At 43.4% G+C, this 23,579-nt stretch overlaps 1 protein-coding gene across 1 annotated transcript in view; it reads right to left on the bottom strand.

Annotated features, from left to right (window-relative positions):
- The window catches only part of LOC139277976 (reelin-like), a 411,305-nt gene extending 388,218 nt beyond the window's left edge, over positions 1 to 23,087 (bottom strand). Inside the window, exon 1 of the mRNA XM_070896619.1 lies at positions 22,859 to 23,087. Coding sequence (XP_070752720.1) covers positions 22,859 to 23,087 — 229 coding nt within the window. The remainder of the gene's footprint in view (positions 1 to 22,858) is intronic.
- Between the last annotated feature and the right edge of the window lie 492 nt (positions 23,088 to 23,579).

Here is a 23,579-nt window from a genome sequence, read left to right as displayed (position 1 = left end):
CCTTTGGCAGCGCTCTCTTCCCCATCTAGCTCGTTGACCATGACGTATCGGTCGAGTCACTCCACAAAAGTTTCCCAATCATCTCCCTCTGAGAATTTCTCCAGGATACCCAATGTTCTCTGCATCTTTGGGTTCGCTATCTGTATCTCGTCACCAGTTGTGTATGGAAAAAGAGTCAGACTGGACACTGTGAGCTCAAAGTAAAGTGTGACCGTAGTCTTTTATTGCAGGTCTCCAGAGTGCCTCTCCAACCTGTGAAGCCTTCTTAAATATCTGTGCTCCCACTCCAGGGGATGAGCCCTCTGGTGGCTGTACAGAGTAAATATAAGTATACATTTATAACAGACTTGTCCCCTTTCTTGAAGATGGTCATGATTACAGCATCTCTGAGATCTCCTGGCATGATCCCGTCCTTTCAGATAAGAGAGATGAGGTCATGGATCTGTGCCAGTAGTGCTTCTCTGCCATATTTTAGTGCTTCGGTGGGGATTCCATCTGCTCCTGATGACTTCTTGTTCTTCAGTTGTCGGATGGCCTTTTCAACTTCGTGCTGGGCTGGGGTTGTGCCGAGATGGTGGCGGGTGGCATGCTTGTGGGATGGAGCCGAGGACACTCACGTCGAAGACAAAGTCTCGGTTGAGGAGACCCTCGAAGTGCTCCTTCCAGCGGGCACTGACTGCCTCTCTGTTCTTGGCTGTAGTGGGGTAGGGCTTTAAGTGCTTGGGCCATAGGCCGTCTTGATTGCACTGAAGAATCCTCGCACGTCATCTTTGTAAAGTCACAGGATTAACCACAAATCAAGGTGAGCGGCACAATGACCAATACAGTGAGCTGTACTCTCTCTGTAACAACTAGAGACTTTGGGTGCGGTAACAGCCACGAGGCGAGTGTTCCTGCGCCAAGTCCCCCCCCGCGACCTTCCCCCTCACCCCCCTCCGACCTTCCCCCCCTCCCCCAAGAGGAAGTGGACTGCAAAATATCGCGCTCCACTTCCTCTTGCGGGCAGGTGCGGGGCACAAAGCCATGCGAAGTCTGCAACACTACGCGGTGGGATGTGTAGCGCTGAGGCATAGACAGGGCCCTGCCCTTCACTAAAGGGGATGGCTAGGCTGCCGACTCTGAGCGGGAAACAGAGCCATCGCTGGACCACCAGGGAGTGGGGTGCTGTGGTACAAGTGGAGTGCCAGGCTATAAGATTGCGGGGTCCCAACAAGGTGGCCGCGACCGGTAAGTCGGCCATTTTTTTCCTGCCGCACCTCCCCTTTAATTTTCGCCCTGCGAGCGGCCTACAGCCCACTTGCGTCCCATGAAGCAGCCGTGGACATTGCTACTGGTTATGGCCGCCGCTAAACTCCCACGGAACTTCACGGGAGTCGGTAGTGACACCGCACCCAAACAAAAAGTCATTTGCGCCGTGTTAGTGCCTCAACGGAAGACATAATTGCCCTCAATTTTTCCCAGATAGACTGGAGTCAGGCCACGGGAGACTTTAAACAAGAATTAGGATCATTAAATCAATTTGCTCGGGCAGAGAACCAGTGGAGTTTGATAAAGGATGGAGGGGGGAGAACATAAGCTTGCAAGATTTTGTGAAGTAGAGGACTGGCTGCAGAGTTCAGGATTAGCTGAACTTTGTAAAGGCAGGGATGGGGAGGCTGGCGAGAGAAAAAAGAAAAAAATAAGGACTTGCAATTATATAGCTCCTTTCACAACCTCATGACATCCCAAAGCACTTTGCAGCCAATGACATACTTTGAAATGTAGTCACTGTTGTAATGCAGGAAGCACAGCATTCAATTTGAACATAGAAAGGTCTCACAAACAGCAAACAAATAAATGACCAGATCATGCATTTTAAGTGTTGGTTGAGGGATAAATATTGGCCAGGGTGAACTTTCCTGCTCTTCTTCGAATATTGCCGTAGGATTTTTTACGTCCATGAGCCTCGGTTTAACGTCTCACCTGAAAGATAGTACCTCAGACAGTGCAGCACTCCCTTAGTATTGCATTGAAGTATTGTGAGGTCCAACACTGCCTTCAGTGTGTCAGTGCAGCCTTCGGTCGTCTGAGGAAGAGATTGTTTGAAAACCAGGACCTCAAACCCGGCATCAAGCTCATGGTCTACAGAGCAGTGGTGATACCCACCCTCCTATATGGCTCAGAGACATGGACTATGTACAGCAGGTCCCTCAAAACTAGATTATGTGATCAAGTCTCTGGAGTGGTGTTTGATTTAAAGGCCATAGCGCTAACATTGAGCCCAGGCTGACACCTTGAATTTGAGAAATTAATGTTTGATGTGAAAAAGGATGGTGAGGCTTCAGGAGCTGTTGGTTTAGGGAAGGGCATAATCAGGCAATGTTCAGTAGGTGGAAGAAAGCAATCTTCGCAATAGGCTATATTAGATGTGGGGCTTAAACTAGCGTTTAGAATTAAACAAATTGCTGAGACTGTGCACTACTGGGTTTAGCCTGAGTGAGCAGCCAGGGAGATTGACAGTCAAAACCAAAAGTGTTCAAGGTGTGGGCAATAGCTGAATACGGTTTTGATGTTGTTGACATTAAGCTGTAGGAAATTTGCTCTTATATAGGAGTGCTGGACGGACAATTGAATAGTACAGAAACACTGCTAGTCAATGGTGGTGGCAGGGAGGTAAAGGTTAGGTGTCATTGGCATACATGACTGTGCTTGCGGATGTAGTTGCTGTGGGGCAGCACATAGGTGATAAACAGGAGTGGACCACAGATTTAGCTTTGGGGCACACCAAAGGTGACTGTGTGAGTTGGAGATAATATGAATGCATAAGGATAATTAAAAGTGAAACGGATAGTGGCGGCAAAGGGGAAACATGATAGCTGGAATTCCTACTTCTTTTACTGTACAAAGAATATATTCCAACCTAACCCTAGCCACAACTACATCTGTGGTCCCTAAAAAACCCTGATTATGAGCAATTCTGCTTTTCTATACTCATTGCACAAGACCAGATGCAACTGCACCAAAGTAAAGAAGCCCCATGTATCTCATACACCTTTGCCTGCCTATTAACTGTGATTATGTGCAGGAAATGTGACATATTTCCAAAAGAATTAAGAGGGTAGTTAGAATGTGAAATTCCCTGCCACAAACTGTTGTTGAAGTAGAGTCCATCAATACTTTTGAAAATGAATTAGATGCTTGCAAAAGAGGAATATTGAAGTTTTTGGGGAGCAGGCAGGAGAGTGAGATTAGACTAGGTGGCTCATGTGGAGGACGACACCAGCGCAGACTTGGGTTGAATGGCTTGTTTCTGTGCTGTAACATTCTATAATTCTAAGTTTGCATTACTGTGCAACCAGAAGTCTCTTATCTAACAGCTGCACTTGGTCTCCAGCAGCACCTGGTCTCCAGCAGCACCACAGACCCTCTCAAAGACCAGCAGTTATTGGCTTTGTGACCCACTTGTCAGCTTTGAAACACCCAACCTCTCTGTCCTTGTTCTTGTGAGCTTGGCTATACCAATGCAGGCTCACAGCTGGTTCAGTAAGTAGCTCACTGGCTGGACGGCTGAGGTATTCAACTTCCCTCCCAGTTGAATGTCTTGCTCTCCCAATCAAGCAATACTCTCAAATCATCTCTAACTACTTCCTAAAACCGATCCTTTAACATTGATTGATGTGGTCCCTCATTCAGTTAACTGTTCCTCATCCAACCACAATTTCGGTATAGTTTCCAGCTCTATGGCTAATTTGCTACACGTCCCATATGGAGTTTCTGTAGTTATTTAATTCTTCACCTGCATGCCTCAGGCATTAAACCATAAGCAGTAAGAATAGCATGCTTTACCATTTCATAGTCTGCACTGTCTACTGGATCCACTTATGAAAATGTGGTGAGCCCTTTAGTGGTGATTGATAGCACAAACTTTTGTATTCCAGTTATGATGGTTTGCCAATAAGTCAAACGCCCATACAAATCCACCTACATCATCTCCCTCTTTAAAATGTGGTATGGGCAGAGCAACACTACCCTCACTTACCAGCCTTGCTGCTGATGGTCTTTCCTCCGTCAACTCAACTGCACATCAATGCGCCTTCTCCTTTCACCTGCATCAAATTTGTGCCGACATCCTTCTCATCAGCCTTGACTTGAGGCAGTCCTTTTTCTCCTCGAGTTTACACTGTTTCTTTTCTTCAACTTTTTCCTTTGCAGTCTCCAATTATAACACTTCGAACCGATAGATCTTGTCCTTGTTTTTTCCCCCTCTGCAGCCATATGAGCTACCTCTAGCTCTCTTTCCAAGTTCTTCTGATGCGTTGTATTCATTTTTTTTTTTAAATACTGCCGTTTACTACTGTTCAGTTCATTTTAAATTAAAACATTTGAATAGCCTTTTAGGTCCCACTCAATCTCACTGCACTGCCAGCACTGGATATTCGAGTTCTGTCTCACCAGTCACTCCCATAAGCGGACCTCGTGTCTCCTATGAATCAGAGTGAGGCTTTACCTGCCCAATAGCTAGATAAATGCAGCATGACTCAGCAGGCAAACAGAGCATCTTTGTTACTACACTCTGGTATGTATCATGTGATCTTCTTGACTTTGGAAGATGGAATAACATACACTCTATCAGACTATAAGCTTAGGCTAGAAAGCAAAGTTTACCTGAAGCGTTAACTTTGTTTTTCTCTCCACAGACCTGCCTGGAGTATTTCCAGCATTTTGTGGTTTTATTTTCCATTAGATAGTTTATTTAACATTAAATAAATAACTGAACAGCATTTAGTGCAAACAGTATACTTGAGTAATTAGAAACTGCTATTCCACTTGAAATACCAAAACACCAAAGATGCTTCTACTATACAATTCCTCAACATAAAATTGATCTTTGAACTGTTACTTGCCTCTTACATGGTGAAAAGCTACCATGGAGCCTTTGAACAGTTTCTATCTGACAGCTTGAGGAGGAATTTCTCCCCTCTATTTCTCTCAATTATATTAGACGATAGGTTGTCAAATATGCAGAGGCCCGTAATTTGCAGTCAGCAGCAAAGCAAAGGCGTTTGTCACTGGCCCGAAGTATGCTTCCCACAAAGATTTCGCAATCTCTGGTGAGAAATTCAACTTTACCGACACATAACTGAAATTAGTGCAGTTTAGTGGGAATCCCATAGTGCGAGCTGCAATGACGCCAACAAGCTGTCTCAGCAGCCAATCAAAATGCAGAATTCTCTCAGACAGGTGAACCAGGAAGTGGGTCAGCTCCTTTGATTCTAACTTTTTAAAAATGTTATAGAGAGCAAAAAAAAAGATTGGGGCTCTCACATGAGGAAAGGCAAATCTAAAATAAAGATGAAGAAACTTTTAAAAAAATGATTAACCGTGGGAAGTTTGTGTCAGTTTCCATGATTTGAGAGATAATACTGATAGCCGGCTCTGGGGGGTGGAAAGAGGCGGGCACAGCGCAGCCTGTGGAGGAGCAGTGAATGACAGAGCACAACTTCAGGATTTACATGTTAGGCTGTGCTTGCGCTAAATCCTGAAGTTGTGGTCAGTTTCAAAGGCAGAATGATGGCAAATGCTGCAGTTCAATGTCATCAGGACCACAAGGTCCGGGCCCAAGGTGATTGAATTGAATAGAATGGCTTGGTCCATTGACCTGTGTCAAATAATTTGAATAACCAGTTGGGTGGATTTCCATCCAAGTACAATGACAGCAATCCAACCATGCAGACCAAATCCTTTCTGGGAATCTATGTCTCTGCCTTTTCCTGAGGTATAAAAATTAACCCGTTTGTCTTGTATATTCTATGCAATTTGCAGAAATAGATAGTGATAAAGCTCATAATAAAGGATGAAACTGAGTACTATGTACAATGAGCAAGTGTGACCTTAGCTCCTTTAATGAGACTCCAGAGTGTGGGTGGCCTGCTTATATACTGTACTCCCAAGGGATGCTGGGATCCCTTGGAACTCCAACAGGTAGGCCCTCTGGTGGTAGTGTAATACAGGTTGCAAGGGTTTAAATACATAACATCACTCCCTCGTAAAGTTAATAGTACACTTATTTACAAGGTGAGACGATCTGGGGCTTTTCGTTCCCTTGTTGATCGTCTCGGTACAAATGCGGGTGTGGGTGAGTTGGTTAGTGCTTCGCTGGGCAGCCGGCCTTGCTGGGCTGCTGGGGATGGTGAGTTCGGCTTCGTGGTCAACTATGATGTCAGTTGCCACTTGTGTGTGTGTTGGAGGGTCAAAGTTGGTGTCGTCGTCTTCGGTTTGTTCGTAGCTGTTGGTGAACCGCAATTTGATTTGGTCCAAATATTTTCTGTACGGTAGTCCATTGGCCAATTTGACCTGAAACACCCTATTCCCCTTTTTGGCTGTGACCGTGCCAGCCATCCATTTGGGACCATGTCCATAATTGAGCACAAACACAAGATCATTGATCTCAATATCGCGTGACAAATTTGCACGGTCATGGTACACCACTTTGTTGATGCTGCCTGCCCTCCACGTGATCATGGAGATCAGGGTGGACAAGAGAGAGCCTTGTTTTGAGTGCCCTTTTCATGAGCAGCTCAGCTGGGGGAACTCCGGTGAGTGAGTGGGGTCTGGTGCGGTAGCTGAGCAGCACTTGGGACAGCCGGGTCTGCAGGGAGCCTTCTGACGCACATTTCAAGCTTTGTTTGATGGTCTGAACTGCCAGTTCTGCCTGGCCGTTGGATGCGGGCTTGATCAGGGCAGATGTGACGTGCTTGATCCCATTGCGGGTCAGGAATTCCTGGAGTTCAGCACTGGTGAAACATGGCCCATTGTCGCTGACCAGGAAATCAGACAGGCCGTGCGTGGCAAACATGGCTCGTAGGCTTTCAATAGTGGCCGTGGACGTGCTAACAGACATTATCGCACATTCAATCCATTTTGAGTAAGCGTCCACGACAACCAAAAACATATTGCCGAGAAATGGGCCCGCATAGTCCATGTGGATCCTCGACCACGGTTTGGAGGGCCATGACCACAAACTTAGCGGTGCCTCTCTGGGTGCATTGCTCAGTTGAGAGCAGGTGTTGCACTGGCGCACGCATGACTCTAAATCTGAGTCGATACCGGGCCACCACACATGGGATCTGGCTATGGCTTTCATCATTACAATGCCTGGGTGGGTGCTGTGTAGGTCACAAATGAACGTATCTCTGTCTTTCTTGGGCAAGACCTCGCGATTGCCCCACAACAGACAGTCTGCCTGCAGGGACATTTCGTCTTCGCGCCTGTGGAACGGCTTAATCGCCTCCTGCATCTCCGCTGGGACACTGGACCAGCTCCCATGGAGGATACAGTTTTTTTTTTTTACCAAGGACAGTACAGGATTCCTGACTGGTCCAGGTCCTGATCTGGCGGGCCGTGACGGGGGTCTTCTCGTTCTCGCATGCATCCATTACCATGAGCAAGTCCACTGGCTGTGCCATTTCCACCCCGGTGGTGGGCAATGGCAGCTGACTGAGAGCATCTGCGCAGTTCTCTGTGCTCGATCTGTGGCGGATTACATAGTTGTATACCGACAGCGTGAGCGTCCATCTTTGGATGCGGGCAGAGGCATTGGTATTAATCCCTTTGCTCTGAGAATAGCGATATGAGCGGCTTGTGGTCAGTTTCAAGCTCGAATTTGAGGCCAAATAAATACTGGTGCCGTTTATTTACCCCGTAAACGCACGCCAGAGCCTCTTTTTCAATCATGCTGTAGGCCCTTTCGGCCTTGGACAAACTCCTGGACGCATAAGCGAATGGTTGCAAAATTCCCGATTCATTAGCCTGTTGTAACACACACCCGACCCCGTATGACAACACATCGCAAACCAGCTCTAATCTTTTACAAGGGTTATATAGGACAAGCAGTTTGTTTGAACACAACAGATTTCTGGCTTTCTTAAAGGCAGCAGCTTGTGAATTCCCCATACCTAGTCGTCTCCCTTGCGCAGTAGCGCATGTAGGGGTTCTAGCAGGGTGCTTAACCCTGGTAGGAAATTACCGGAATAGTTAAAGAGTCCCAGGAACGACCGCAGCTCCATCACATTCTGTGGTCTCGGCGCGTTCTTGATGGCCTCCGTCTTGGCGCGGTGGGTCTGATGCCGTCTGCTGTGATTCTTCTTCCCAAGAACTCGATCTCCTGCGCCAGGAAAACACACTTCCGAGTATTTCAACCCGAGCCCACGCGATCCAACCGACTAAGAACCTCTTCCAGGTTCTGCAAGTGTTCGATGGTGTCCCGACTTGTAACCAGTATGTCGTCCTGGAAAACCATGGTGAGAGGAACCGACTTTAGCAGGTCCTCCATGTTCCGTTGAAAGATTGCCGTGGCCGACCAAATCCCGAATGGGCATCTGTTGTAGATGAACAGACCTTTGTGCATGTTGATGCAGGTGAGGCCTTTCGAAGACTCCTCCAGCTCCTGCATCATGTAGGCCGAGGTCAGGTCCAGCTTGGTGAATCTCTTCCCTCCAGCCAGGGTCACGAATAGGTCGTCTGCCTTGGTTAGCGGGTACTCGTCCTGTAGCGAAAAACGGTTAATCGTTACTTTATAGTCCCAAATTGTGACCGTGCCGTCCATTCGTTGAATTCCACTGGCGCGATGATGCCTTCTCGCTGCAGCCTGTCCAGCTCAATTGCCACTTTCTCACGCAACATATACCGTACCGCCCATGTATTGTGGTGGATGGGTCGTGTATCGGGAACCAAATGGATCTGCACTTTCGCCCAAGAGAAGCATCCAATGCCTGGCTCGAACAACGATGGAAACTTGCTCAGAATCTGGGCACATGAGGCGTCGTCGACGGATGATGCGCTTGGATGTCGTCCCAGTTCCAGTGGATTTTACCCAGCCAGCTATTGCCAAACAGTGTGGGGTCATTCCCTGGCACAATCCACAGCAGGAGTTCGTGTACAGCTCCATCATAGGAGACTTTGACTTCTGCACTGCCAATTACAGGGATTAGTTCCTTGGTGTAAGTCCTTAGTTTGGTGTAAGTCCTTAGTTTGGTGTGAATGGGGCTGAGCTTGGGCCGGTGTGTCTTGTTACACCTTTTTACTCATTATGGAGTTCCAGTTCCATCGATATTGGAATTCCATTCAGTTCAACTTTCAACATTATTGGTGGACATTTCATGGTGAAGGTGTGTACCCCGTACACTTCTGCCTCCTCGGTTCAAGTCTCCGATTCAGTTTGATCCACAGTGGATCGATCTTCCTCTGCAACATGGTGGTTTGCAGCTTGCCTGCACATTTGCTGGAGGTGTCCCATTGTTCTGCAACCATTGCACGCATAGTGCTTGAAGCGGCATTGATGGGGCCGATGATCACCTCCACAGCGCCAACAAGGTGTTAACTGCCTCACATTAATGATTGATGGCAGACTCTGGGTCATCTGCGGTCGGGCAGCAGCAGCCGGCATGTACGTTCTGCCATGTATATTCCTGCTCGAGAACGATGTTACTTTATTCATAGTACTGGTCAAAACTTCTTTGGTCTGCGAAATCTGTTTGGTGTTGTCGCTGGTGGATATAAATGCCTGGGCTATCGTTATGGCTTTACTTAGATTTGGAGTTTCAATGGTTAACAGTTTGCGAAGGATTGCCTCATGGCTAATGCCCAGTACATTTGTTCTAGGAATCTCTCAAATTCCCAATGTCCTGCAAGGCGCCTTAGTTCGGCGACATAGCTCGCCACTTTCTGGCCCTCTGAACGTTGACACGTGTAGAACCGTTAACGCGCCATCAAAACGCTTTCCTTAGAATTTAGGTGCTCCCGGAGCAGCGTACACAATTCTTTATAGGATTTTGCTGTTGGTTTTGCCAGAGCTAGGAGATTCTTCATGAGGCCACAGGTTGTTGCCCCACAGGCAGTTAGGAGGATCGCCCTTCGTTTGGCAGCGTTCTCGTCCCCTTCCAGCTCGTTGGCCATGAAGTATTGGTCGAGTCTCTCCATGAAGGCCTCCCAATCGTCCCCTTCTGAGAACTTCTCCAGGATACCAACTGTTCTTTGCAGTTTCGTGCGGTTGTTCGTTACCTCGTCACCAATTGATACGCTCATAATAAAGGATGAAACTGAGTACTGTGTACAATGAGCAAGTGTGACCTTAGCTCCTTTAATGAGATTCCAGAATGCAGGTACCTCGTGGGTGGCCTGCTTATATACCGTGCTCCCAAGGGATGCTGGAATCACTTGGGATTCTAAACAGGTAGGCCCTCTGGTGTTAGTGTAATACAGGTTGCAAGGGGTTAAATACATAACAGATAGCAATACCTGTGTATTCTGTGACCTAATTAAAAGAGCCTAATAGACAAAAATGCGTCATTACTGTTACACAGTGATGGAACTGGAGCACTTCTGGACAATTTGGTTGAGTTCCACATTGGGCAATGTGCTTACTAACTGTGGCATGAGGGAAACCTTTTAAATTAGGGGAGTATTAATACAAATGCATCAGGATAAGTGGACAAATGTCATTGATTTAATTGAGTTGCTTACTCAAGCTATGTACAAGTTAAATTTAATTTGACTTTGGAAGGGAAACCCATCTCCTTTTTTTGTATGGGCCCTCTCAGCATCAATAACTATGCTACGGGCAGTACAGAAACATTTCGAGATACTCCTTTTGCTCCCATGTGCCAGCCAAAAAGAAACCAAGGAATTTGCTAAAATTAATAACCCATTGAAGCATCATTTAAAAAATCACAAACTCCTACGAGAATGAAATGGTGCAACCAACTTCCAGGGTTTGGAGTCAGGATATAAATGACTGAAGTTTGGCTCTCATGGTTTGCACTGGCACTTAAACTCTGATTGGATTTAACTCCCTCCGAGGTGTGTGTTAAAAGTTTTTTCATACTATGAAAGTAAACCAAGAAAGAATATATTTGACAAGAATATCTAGTACAGCATGATCTTTTTAAAGTGTAGTAATTAATTATTAAATAAAGAAGGAAAAATATTTGCAATGTCTTCCTTTGTGCAGAATTTGCTTTACTTTGTTATCCAGATTTTCTTGCCACTACTTTATATCTAAAGACTATTAGAGAACAAATGCAGTCCTACAATTGCACCGAATGTTCTTTACTGTAAAAGTGAAATGGAAACTTGAAATAAAGTATTGTTCATTGTGCTGCAGCAGCATTGCTGACATTCCTGTAGGTGTTTTGTCATCAGTTTACAAAAGCCTTGTACTTGAACCACTCCACTCTCCTGGAAGTAGCTTGCCAATTTTCTGACAAACTTACTGGGATTGTCATTAATGCAAAGGGACAGGAGACTGAATATTTAGGACTCATGAAAAGGACATCAGTTTGGTTCACAGAGGCTTCTGGGGTTTGCATTCAATAAAACAGTAAAGTGAACTGACAAGTTTTGCAAATTGCTGAAGATGTGAACATTGATTGAGTCGACAGTCGCTGTGCACATCAGTATTTTAAAATAAAAGAACGTTAATGCTGCTCCAGGGTCACCAATCTACTGTTAAGACTGACTGGAATATTGTAATTGATGCATAACTGGCACCAAAACAAGCCACCACCAGATAAGAGGCTGGTGACAGTGGGTTGTTGAAAGCAAATTCATGCAGACACCCAGTTATTTAAAACATATATACAAAATGCAATCATGCAAAGTTTTTGATTCAGATATCCAGCTGTATAGCAATGTAAAGACAAGTTGAAAGAAGTCTGCTTTTTATACATGGAGAACAAAACTTCCAGTTTTTATTTGTCTGAATGGAAAAGATCATTAAATGTATGGAACCTCCACAAGCTGCATATTGCACAATCTAACTGAGCTAGGATACGTCAACTTTTACAGAGAAGCTGTCAAGAATAATTTTCACTAAAATGAGAACAAAATTGAAAGGGAGATAAAGAAGTAGAGACCTAAATATGCCTCAGGTTGCAAACAATTTTGAAGATTTATTCGATTGGACAAGCGGATAGCCTGATGAGCAATAAAATGTATAATTTCAACCTTAATTTAAGGAGGCATTGTATACATTAAAAAAGTGCTGGGAAAACTATTTCACATAAGGATGGAGAAGAGCCAGAACATGAATTTGCAGATTTTCATCATGATAATATGTGATAGGTTTGAAGTGATTGATAAAATTTCATTGTGTATAAAGAAAAGCAAACATTTGTCAACACTCTTGCAGAAGCACAGTACTGCTCCTGGATCTAAAACAAAGCATAGAAGAAGAAAAGGCATTTTGATCCATCGCGTTGATTTCTTCCACTCCATCACTGACTACCCAACCTGTCTAATTTCCTGAGCAAAGATTCGACAAATCTTCGCTCCGTCCCTCACAAAAGTTAAATCCACCAAACTTTCAGAATATTGACATCCTAAGTTCCATTGTCCCAGCAGCTCAGGAACCATTATATTCCACACAATATTCAACCAGTTCTATCTAGCATCTAAGCTCCAAATATGTTATCTTCCTCTAGCTTACATCTTCAATATATCGAAATATGTACTGAATTTCCCTCTAATTTAGTGATCTGATCTAAAATTATTCTAGCCGATCTACCAGGTACAAGCTTTTGATTCTAAATGCATGCTCAATATTCCTCATCACTTTTGTTGTTCTCTCGATATACATTGATACTATCCTGAAAATTGCTCTCAATTGCTGGACTTATTAATTTTGCTGCAATCTGCCTTTCTATTTCTTTCTTGAATCTTCTAATATTCATTTGTTACCCCTATCTGAATTTTGTTATATATTGTTATATCCCATTCTCAAAGTCATTTTCTTTGTATGTTTTAAAATGAGCATCAGATTACTTTTGACGTCCTTGTTCAGCTATATTTGAAGTGATTGAAATTTCTCACATAAACTCCTATAGTTCTTTGCAAACCTTATAATCACATGAACATATTAAAATGTGAAGCTCTGATAAAAAAATGTTAAGTCTTGTGCTCGACCTGAGAAGCGCATCGGCACATAAAGGGTGTAATCCAGTCAGTATCATAAGGGTCTTCTCTCATTAACCCACATTATTAAAATGTCATGTCTGTAATACTGGCTGTCTAATGTAATATTGCTTGAGCGAGTAATGTTGTAGGTTGGTCTATGCTAGCCATATGACACCACAGAACACAGCTTTATTTTCCGCTTTCTGTTTTAAAAATTATTTCTATTTTTCTTCCTTTGTATTCTTTTCCCCCTACACGGTTCCCAGCCTCTCTGCTCTTCCCCAACCCTACCATCCAAACACAGCTGAGTTCTGTTCAATCGCTAGATCCCACTTGGATTCTCTGCTTAACTCAACTCCATTCCAGTCTCTTCCTGACCAGACACCTACCCAACCTTGAATGGCATCTGGTGTAGCTTCTAGCCACCCCTCCATCACTCCCTGCCTGACAGCCTCCAGCCCAACTTACGTTTTTTTCTCGGCCAGTTTTCTCCCAGTGCTATGAAATCAGAGGCCTGCAGCAAGTGAGTGGCTTCCTTTAGATATTACAGCTGCGATCCAACACAATTAACGGAAAGTCATATAGAAAGAGACACATGCAGAGAGGAGAGAAAAACTGGGAGAGACAGAGAGAGAAAAAACTAGAATACAGAAAAGAGAACTGACAAAGGGTGGGGTGATGGATTTCTACAAAAGAGCTAGCTACGGTAAATAACTTCTTTCGTGTGGCAGTAGCAAAAAACTAATTATATGGCAATATCGGAGTCAAATATCCAGGTCAAAGCTCCGGTGTAATAGTGGGATATCTTGTATCCGGGATGCCTGCGAATTTCCTCTGAGGGCACTGATCAATGATGTGCACCAGGGTTTGATTCGGAGCTCCACAGTCGCATGATGGGGATGCTTTAATCTTTCACGTATGCAGAAGGTTGCAGCATCTACCATGACCTGTTCTGAGGCAGTTGATGGTTGTCCAGTTTGTGAGAAAGGTTTGATCCTTCAGGTTATACTGTGGGCTCCTCTATAAGGAATCCAATTGCTATGTCACAGTTCTTCCAAGCATTTCCGGTGAGAGTAGTAGCTAAGGTAAAGAGGTCACCTTGTCCCTTTCTGGAACTTGGAATCACTGTGGCGATGATAATGATTGCGTTTTAAACAGTAGATGAGTTAAATACACTGTCAGCAGTCATCTTATTCCCAGGGCTAGAAGGCCCCGACCTGCATGGGAACATCAGCGACAGGTCGGGGCCATAAAAGGAGTGGCGCGTGGCGGCCTGGGAGCAGCGTGGCGGCATGCCACTACAGGGTACAGTACAAGCCAGTCCGGGAAGGCGATAGCTGTGAAAAGGATGACTGGATTGGACGTCACTATAACCCAGGTCGGTGATTGGTCGGTGGGCAGGCACAGCAGGAGTGGCGAGGTCTGGCCGAAGGAGCGGCGAGAGATTGCAGAGCGATGTGATCGGAGCCCAGGAGAGGCGTGAGCTCGGAGCCCAGAAGCAGCACGGGCCAGCCCACACTGCAATATGTGTACGCACTAGATCCGTGCAGCAGAGCTGGTCTCCAGTCGTCTTGGTTAACCCTTGCCACTGGACCAAGACCAAACTCTGTCAAGCCCATGTGGGGGCTGATGTGCAACGGCCACCACACGTTAAAAAAAATCCACACACAGGCATCTTCCACCCTTCAATATGCAGTTTGGGACAGGGAATATTAGTTCCTTCATTGAAACACCTGTGAACTCATCCCTGTTTGGTGTCAAAGCAAGTCATTCTTAATTCGAGGGACCGCCTAAGAAGGAAGATTAATTACAATAAAGGATGGGTATTTTCCAGCCAATATTTTATTTGCATCAAAACAAATTTTTTTTAAGTTTTAGCGTGTAAAATTCTGTGGGACTTCTGCTCTGCTCTCCTTTCCATCTCCCTCCATCTGCTCCAAATTCAGTAGCAGAACCTTCAGCCATTTTTCCCCTCCACTGTGGAACTCTCTGAACGCCACCCCCCCACCCCCGCCCCCCCCACATCTTGTTACCTCTGTCCCTACTTACAAAAGTCCCTTCAAAATCTACTTCCACAACAATGCTTTCAACTACTTCCACTAAATCTTCTCCTATTACTGCTGAGCATCTGTTCTTGCATCTTGGGATGTTTTACTTCATTAAAGGTGTTATGTCTGTAATGTACTTATGAATGACTCCACGAGGCAATGTGTTGTACTCAAACTGTAGTGACCGTGGTCCTTTATTCGTAATGGTGGCTACCCTTTTATACAGCCCCTGCCACCAGGGCAGGAATCCTCAGTCTCCACAAGTTGCACCCTCTAGTGGTGTCAGCATAGTATATACACAGTGTAAACCTTATTGATAGTACATCAGGTAAACAAGTCTCCATCTTATGCAACTATACAGTGACTACACAGAGTATATCTATAATCTGCATCTATAACGGGTGCTATATAAATGCAATGTGCTGTTGTTGATGGAACGCATTGTACATGCTTGTGTAAGTCAAACAATTATCAAGTGAGATTTCGTGAAAAAACAAAACTAATTTCAGTTCTATGAAATAAACAATGCTTAAACAATTCTTTTTTTTCCTCAGTAAGTTGAAAGAAAGTGTATTTTTCTTCCTCCTCACAAACTCAGTAAGATTTGATGGGTCTGCTTTTACTTCTTGGACCAGCTTTGAATCCAACCAGACTAATGGGTTTAAAGTCTCCATACTATGCCCTTGTAACAGCCCTATGTGAAATGCGTCTGCACAGTCTCAAGACAGTTTCTAGCAGTTGCAGTTGCCACAGCACAAAATTTACGATTTTACTTCGACAGGATACAAGGGTAGCTGATGGGGAAGAGCAAAGGTTCACATGGGTACAGTGACGATACAGGCCAAGATTTTCCAATAGTTTGGCAGGGGATGTTGTTGGAAGTTAGGGAGGAGATCGTGTTCACTAGATCGCCACCCTTAATGCAATCGATTTGCTTTTCTTTTGGGGGGATGGGCAGGGCAAGAAGCTCTCATGAAAAAACTGGCAAGATGTTCATTTAAAGATAACTACATTTAAATATATGTTAATGACTGCATGCATGATTCATATAAGAAATGTGACATGCACTCATCGTGTCCATATAAAATTGGTGTTCAAGGTTACATGTTGACAAGATGTCAGCATTTTAAAGGGCAGCATTTATTAGTTTGTTTTTGGAGCCTATAGGAGAAAAAGAGTGTCGATATTTTTTGAACTCACCATATTTTCATATTGTTTATGCTATAAATTTTGGCACTGCAGGTTCCAGTTGCTGCAATTAACATTATATAAAGGTATTCCTTCATGGACCTAAAGAGGAATACCAGGCAAGTGAAGATACACCAGAGGAAGAGAGACTACACCCGATGTTTACCTTGAACCCCAGCATAAAGGCAGAAGTTACTTTACCTGGATTTCAGTCAAATTCTGCCTTTGTAAACTGTGATTCATCAGGAGGCTAAGACAGACTGTGCCTCATGCTGGTGTCTAACCTTTCACCACAAAACAATAGTTTTCAACGTCACCACAACCTCAGGCTTCTTCTAGGGTGCCACAGTAGGCATTTTTAACAGCATCCTATCCACAGTACATGTATTAAGCAGGTCATGCATTGTTTGGCAGAACAAACAACTAAATCACAGTTCTCATGGACAACTGGCAACACACGAGAAGGCATCGTTTTTTTTCAATTCCTCAAAGTGCAGAGTGCCATTAATAGTATCCATGTGGCCTTATGAGCTCCAGTCTGCAATTGCTGCACAGTTATGGACTACAATGGCAGCTTGTTTGTGACCATCAGCATAGGATCAGGCACGTGAATGCCCATTCCCAGACAGCAGTCGTGATCTGATTATTTTAAGGAAATCCATCATGCCCCCATTATTTAACCCAAGTAGAGTGCAATGTTGGTTTCTTGGGAGACCAAGGTTATTCTGAAGCACTGGCTCATGACACCTTTTTGACAGCTACGAGAAGCTGCAAAGTATATAGATACAATGAGGTCCATATAGCTACAAAAATCATCATCAAACATATTATAGCCATGTTGAAGCAGCACTTCAGATGCTTTTACAGATCCAGGGTGCCTGAGAATTTAGTTCAGCCTAAGTCCCCAAAGTCTAGAGGATAAACAGGATTTTTCACAGATGCTATTAGAACAAATGCTTTACCACAAGGGTCTATTGGGCTAAGACGATAACACAATTTAAAATTACATTGGATAATCATTTGAAAAATAATCTAAAAGGTTCTGGAAAAGGACAGGAAACAGGGATAGAATGGCAGCTCAAGTTGAAGAGCTAGCATCAGCACAATAGCAAAGGGCCGCATGGAGTCTTTCTGTGGGGCAATTTCTATGATTCAGTTGCAGATTCAGACTGCGTAGGGAGCACACTAGTGGTTGGAACAGAAAATTGCATCTAAGTGAAGGTTAAAAGGATGAGGTAATTAAAGGAGTGTCATCAGGACCTTCAGTATACTTACCATCACCGAGCAACTCTGGGCAGAATATCAGAAGGGAGCAAGTGGTGTGCAGAACGGACGTGCCCCAAATTAGTATTCAAATAAAGCACCAGCCTGTTTGAGGTAGATGCTTCCACCATAGCTAGTCCTGTCTACTGGAAAATGCACTGGAATGCAAGCAGGCAGAGTTCCAGTGAAAATGATTTCTCGCTGGCTTTTCAATACGAGCTGCTCTTATGTTTTGTTATGTTCCTGCTACTAACGTACCTACATTTCTCCCCTGAACCAGTTTCAAAAAGAATATTGACAATGCTTGTACTTCAATTATCGAAAAAAAATCTAAGCTTTATAACGTGCAAGACTATTTCTAGACACAAAATGCATACCATTATTTCTTTAGGTTTATGGAAAGTGTGGTTCCTGAATCCACATTGATCCAGTGAGTATCAGACAAGGCTCCCATCATTAGATTTCGAAACAAAGTCCAATTGGTAAATCTCATTCTGCAAGTACCTGGCTAGTTGATAGACATTGATTTCTATAGATGTTTTAAATGAGAACAAAACTAGAACTTTTATCATTCGAACAGAATATGATTTGTGATTTAAAACAATATGATCTTCTTGGTACACACTCAAGTGAAACAGTTTGCTTTCAGGAGTAAGAAGCTGTCTATACAAAGATAATTCCACTCTCACTCCGTCACATCTGTCAACCCATTTCTAGAGATGAAGCACTTTGCTGATACAGGGATAGTATTATAGGACACATTAAATGATCATACGCGAGAACCTTTTTTTTCAAGCAAATACATTGGACTTCAAGAGATAGTTTTCCCATTTAATGAGCTTTCAGACAGTGAAGACAATACAAGTACTAAGAAAACCAGTATTTTTTTTCAATAAATTACATCAAGATTTTTGATGAAGTTAAGCAGAAATATCCAACGCTTGTCATAGGATATTGGCGGCTCATAGCATTAAGGCTACATCAGAGTAAGCATTTGAAATCTTTTGTTTTACCTTTTAATCATTCCATTTTCTAACTCTAATGTTTTTTAAATTTCATTTATTCAATAAACAAGGGGCATCATTCATCTGACTTTATTCTAAGTCCATCATACATATTTTCACTATGCAAGCACATCTTTGACGAAAGTGAAGGTAGCGGAGGAATATATAACCAATGATAGTGAATAGGGATTAGCAATATAGTTCCATAAGTATGAACTTGAAATGAAAACTGGAATACCATGTTTCTTATCTGTGAAACATCAATCTTAACTTTCGCACAAAGTGTTTGTCCCATGGCCAATCACACTCGCAAAACAAAATATCCAGCAATCAATTGTTAATTTTAAAATGTTAAACAAGTGACCTGACCTCGTGGGCTGAGAAACTGATCACAAAATGAGTATTTTTGTATTTTGACAAGTAATCATGTTTATACTGTTGTGTATAAAACAGCAATTTTTTATGTTCAATTATTATGGCTTAAATATTATGGATTTGTGCAGAGACCGAGTGATCAAAGTCAGCCAGTGACATGGAGGTTGCTAAATACAACAGATCAAAGCACAACGGTATTCAATGTGTTCTCTGATCACTTTGATAGTAAAATATTTTGATACTGTAGTTGGCCAAGCCCAGGGAAAACAGTCAAGTCCAAACTAGCTGTCTGGCTTTGGTTTATTTAGGATGTGAGAATGGTATTGTTGCGTCCTTCTCAAGTCGTTGGTAGTTCATGCTGTAAGGATTGCATTACAGAATATGTAGAAATTGAACACAAGATCTTTTGTTTTATACTCTCCTCATTTATTTTCAATTTTTCTCTCCTTCAATGCCCATATATGTCATTTATAGCTGAGATACAGAGCTGGAAGTACACTGCTCCCAATATCATTAATAGCTGATTGCCAATAGGCTCGCCATAGTGGCCAGAAGTTGACTTTTCCTCCAATATCCGTCTCTCCCGACAATGCAATACTTGGTCTCCATTACCACTCTCCATTAATGACATAATTCAAATTGGGAACTCGATGGAGTGGGGACTCAAATCTGCACTCCACAATGCTGCATGCCAATGTTACACCAAGATATTCTATCAGACTACTTGAGATGGTTTTTGATTTATTTTAAAAAGTGGTGAAAAGCAGGCTGTTTGATTTAGTTCCTGTGTGTGATATGTCCAGCACAAAACATAACATTTTCAAAGAGATTTTCAAAGAGCATTTAGATAGCACAATGAAATGAGTGCATTAATGAACTATCTTGTTCTCCTATCATCTCCCCACATAGTTAGCTCTCTATCTCAGCCAGGCTGAGGAAGACACCAAGTGGAAAGAATCTGCTTCTAGGGAGGGAAAATCACTAGGAGAGTCTGTTTCTCACACAAGTTCAATTCAAGAGCCACTGGTAGAGGTTTGAGAACAAGTTATGTTCCAGGACTTTTGATTGAAGAATGCTATGAACACACAACTTCCCCCACCGCCCCCCCCCCCCCCCCCACCTCCCACCCCCATTTCAATTTTTTGAGTGGCAAGATAGTTGGAACATAACTGCTGATCCAGTGTGAGGAAGCAAGTAAAAGCAATTCCCTTAAACATTTATTATTCTCTATTGAGTTCAGAAATAAAATGTCTATTAAAACCTTTATTTCAGAATTTCACTGGTTTAATCCCAGAATTACAAAAATTTCAAAGGCAAAAAGTTTCAGTTATCAACTTGATTTCTTAATCATACACCACAGCAGCAACAATTGGAGGCAGCAAACTTTTAAATCTAATTATTGAATTCAGGTCTTAATGGCTCCTTCCCCAGTATTTACACAACATAGTGAACATATCTATTTTATGTTTAGGTGAGTTGAGGTGTTAAGAAGCTCATTTGTACGTTGGTCGTCATCATCATCATCATCATCATCATAGGCAGTCCCTCAAAACAAGGATGACTTGCTTCCATGCCAAAAAAGGATGAGTTCACAGGTGTTTCAATGAAGGACCTAATATTCCAGATCCCGAACTACATCCTGAGGGGTGGAAGATGTCTGTGCGTGGATTGTTTTAACGTGTGGTGGCCGTTGCACATCAGCCACCACACGGGCTTGACAGAGCTAGGTCTTGGTCCAGTGGCAAGGATTAACCAAGACGACTGGAGACCTGCACGGACCTAGTGCGCGCAAATATCGCAGTGTGGGCTGGCCCGTGCTGCCCCATGGTCCCTGGCCCCGAAATCACGCCTCTCCTGGGCCCCAATCACATCCTTCCACAGTCTCTCGCCGCTCCTGCTGTACCTGCCCACGCTCCAATCACCGACCTGCACCTTGGTGTCGTCACTCCTGCACCAGCTCGCGCTGCTCCCAGGCCGCCTGCCTTGCTACATGTAACTACAAGCACACTTGCATACATGCACACACACACGTACATACATAAACACGCTCACCAATACATGTGAGTGATGTCACAGGTTACCAGAGAAAAGCAAGCCCAGAGAAATAACATTAACTATCAGTTCCCAGGATGGGGGGTTGGGATGATGATTAGCGGGGTGGTTGGGGGGGAGGGGTAGGGAGCGGTGATTGGGGGAGGGGTGGGGAGCCGTGGTGCTTGGGGAGGAGGGGTGGGGAGGGACAGAAAGAAAGAGGGAGGAGCAGGGGAGAGAGGGAGGGGAGGTGGGGGGGGGGGACTTCATTTCCTCAGAAGATTGGAAAACATCAATTATTCAAAGGGGGGCTGTAGCCAATAGCAATATATCCTTCTGCTGTCAGGTCTGAATATTGCTTGTTTTGACCGATTATGATAGTATTTGTACTTAGTGCTATATTTGTACCCTATAACTGTATAAAAGGTAGCACAATGCCTTTTGCATTTTAATTCTGACTTGCGGTGTCAAACTAGACACCTGACTTGGCTCAATCTCAAAGCTCTGGCATCGTTGCCTACATCAATATTAGAAAAAGATGAACCAACAGCTGTAACATTTCAATCCTTTATTAAAAAGTTTTCACAAAGCCAATCTCTCTTAACTTTACAACAGTAAGCATCCTGGATGCCAATAAACGGAATCTGGATTCATTTACTGACAAGAATGACCTTCACTACTTAGCTCCAGATTGGTTGATTTGTAATAGAGCATTTAGCCTCATTAGCTATTCCCAAAATAAACCGCAGTCCAGGTGTCATTATTATTTTGGTCTCTTAGTGACCGGACTACATTGTGCGGATTGCACAATTGTACACAATGCTCTCTATGCTTTGTATATTGTGTCTATAATTTAATAGTACTGAAACGCTAATTGATTACGAAACTAAACATGCCTGCATGTTTTATAATATATTACAACCTTACAGGAAAAGTGCAGTACATTCATCTTACAACTGTTTTCCACTAATTAGTCCCAATGGATGAACAATTGCCAGTACTTGAATTGAATTGGTTAAATAGCATGCTTGAATACAAATACGTCACCAAATTCCATCATATTAGGGCAACCAGTCTAGAATGAAAGGGAGATTTCTTTTTTGTAGGATTATACTTTAAAACTTAAAGCAGTGTACGTTCTACTTTCATTAAAATTACTTCAATGAGCTTAACATATTCATTTTCAGCACAATTATTTATATTTTCCTCTGGGAGATTGCTGCAATCTCCTGTGCTGATACAAGATTGACACTTTTGCTTCCTACTGCTCAAGTCAAGCTGTTTTTTTCCATGTTAATTCAACCCCACGCACGGCTGACCTGAACTCTCACTTTTGGCTTACAGGGAACAGTCTGCTGTAGTTCACACATGTACAGTGGAGATACTGTGCTGGGCATTCCGCTATCATCTGCCTGACTGTGAACACAGTCCACAGGATAGAAATGACCCGTGAGTGCACTGTATGCTCTCACATTGGAAACGTATCCGCTTTATTTTAAACCGTAGACTGGTCTGGGACTGATAGCTGTCCCAGCAAAAGGTTTTTACACTTGAGTTGAGCCCACACACAAAGCCTACTCAGGCCTGCCAGCTTAGTTTAATACACCCAAGCTCCAGGACAGACTCTTTGAAGGACAAAGATTTAGGAACAGAAAGGGAATGGTTCACAACAAAGGAGGAAACCCCAAAGGATTCATTTGTCTTCATAACTCATATCAGCAAGCATACTGACGGTCAAATAAATCATGTTAATATGGTTCCATTTTTAACTTTGCTCTTCTTAATGTAAACGTTAAAATATTAAACACTCCGGTAGCTCGCAAAACAAAGAACTGCTTTTTAAAAAAATGCAGTTTAACCAGATGCACGTCAATTTTATAATAGATATGCATTTCCACACATCACATCATGTGAAAGAACCACACTTGTTTCACCCAGACACAAATTGTTATACTATTACATTAAACTAGACACTAAAACCTAGATGCAACATCACTTTAAATACAAAAAGTGACCTACCATGATATTCTTGACCAGGTACATAATATCCTGGATTTCCCGCAATATGAAGGGACATCAACACCTCTCCCTGTTCTCCATCGCCCTCCAGTTCTCCATGGTGGGTACAAAGGAAAAAGAATGGGGCAAACCTTGGGTAAAACCCCACTGATCCATATACAAAATCTGGCAAGAATATTCCAACCAGAAAGAGCGAAGTCCAAGAGTTAAAGCATTGCTTTTTATCCATATCTCTGTCCTCTTCGTGTTCTGTTCTGCTGGGAACCCGATTCTTGTGAATGAGAGATTTTTCTTTGCTGTATTAAAGAGATTACAAGTTTAATGTCAGAGAGCTTCTGTTGGGAAAGTCATAAGCCAGGAACTGTAGGAACTGCCAGCTGTCAGCTGTTTCTACTGCATTCTAATACATCAGCTTCATAAGCTGCAATACAGCTTTCAAACACGTCTTCCTCAGAACAGATTCTATTCCACTTTCCAGCCCCCTCCCACGTGCCTCAAGGCGCGTCTTTTTTGTTAACTTTGTTTTAGGAGGGCAAATGCCTTCCCTTTAGTCAGAACACTGACTAAAACTGGGAGCTGATCAGGCATAAAATGCAGTGGCTGGAAATAATTTATTTCCCTGCTGCTTTTAGTGGAGTGCTGAAAAACTCCACCTTCTCAGATTAACATCAGACAGAGGAAGCCATTCCTCACCCATTCTCTCGGATTGTCCAAAGCTAGA

This window comes from Pristiophorus japonicus, chromosome 13, assembly GCF_044704955.1.
Source record: "Pristiophorus japonicus isolate sPriJap1 chromosome 13, sPriJap1.hap1, whole genome shotgun sequence".
In the NCBI taxonomy this organism is placed as follows: Eukaryota; Metazoa; Chordata; class Chondrichthyes; family Pristiophoridae; genus Pristiophorus; species Pristiophorus japonicus.
The sequence above is the reverse complement of the archived record's forward strand: the minus strand, read 5'-3'. Positions and strand labels throughout refer to the sequence as shown.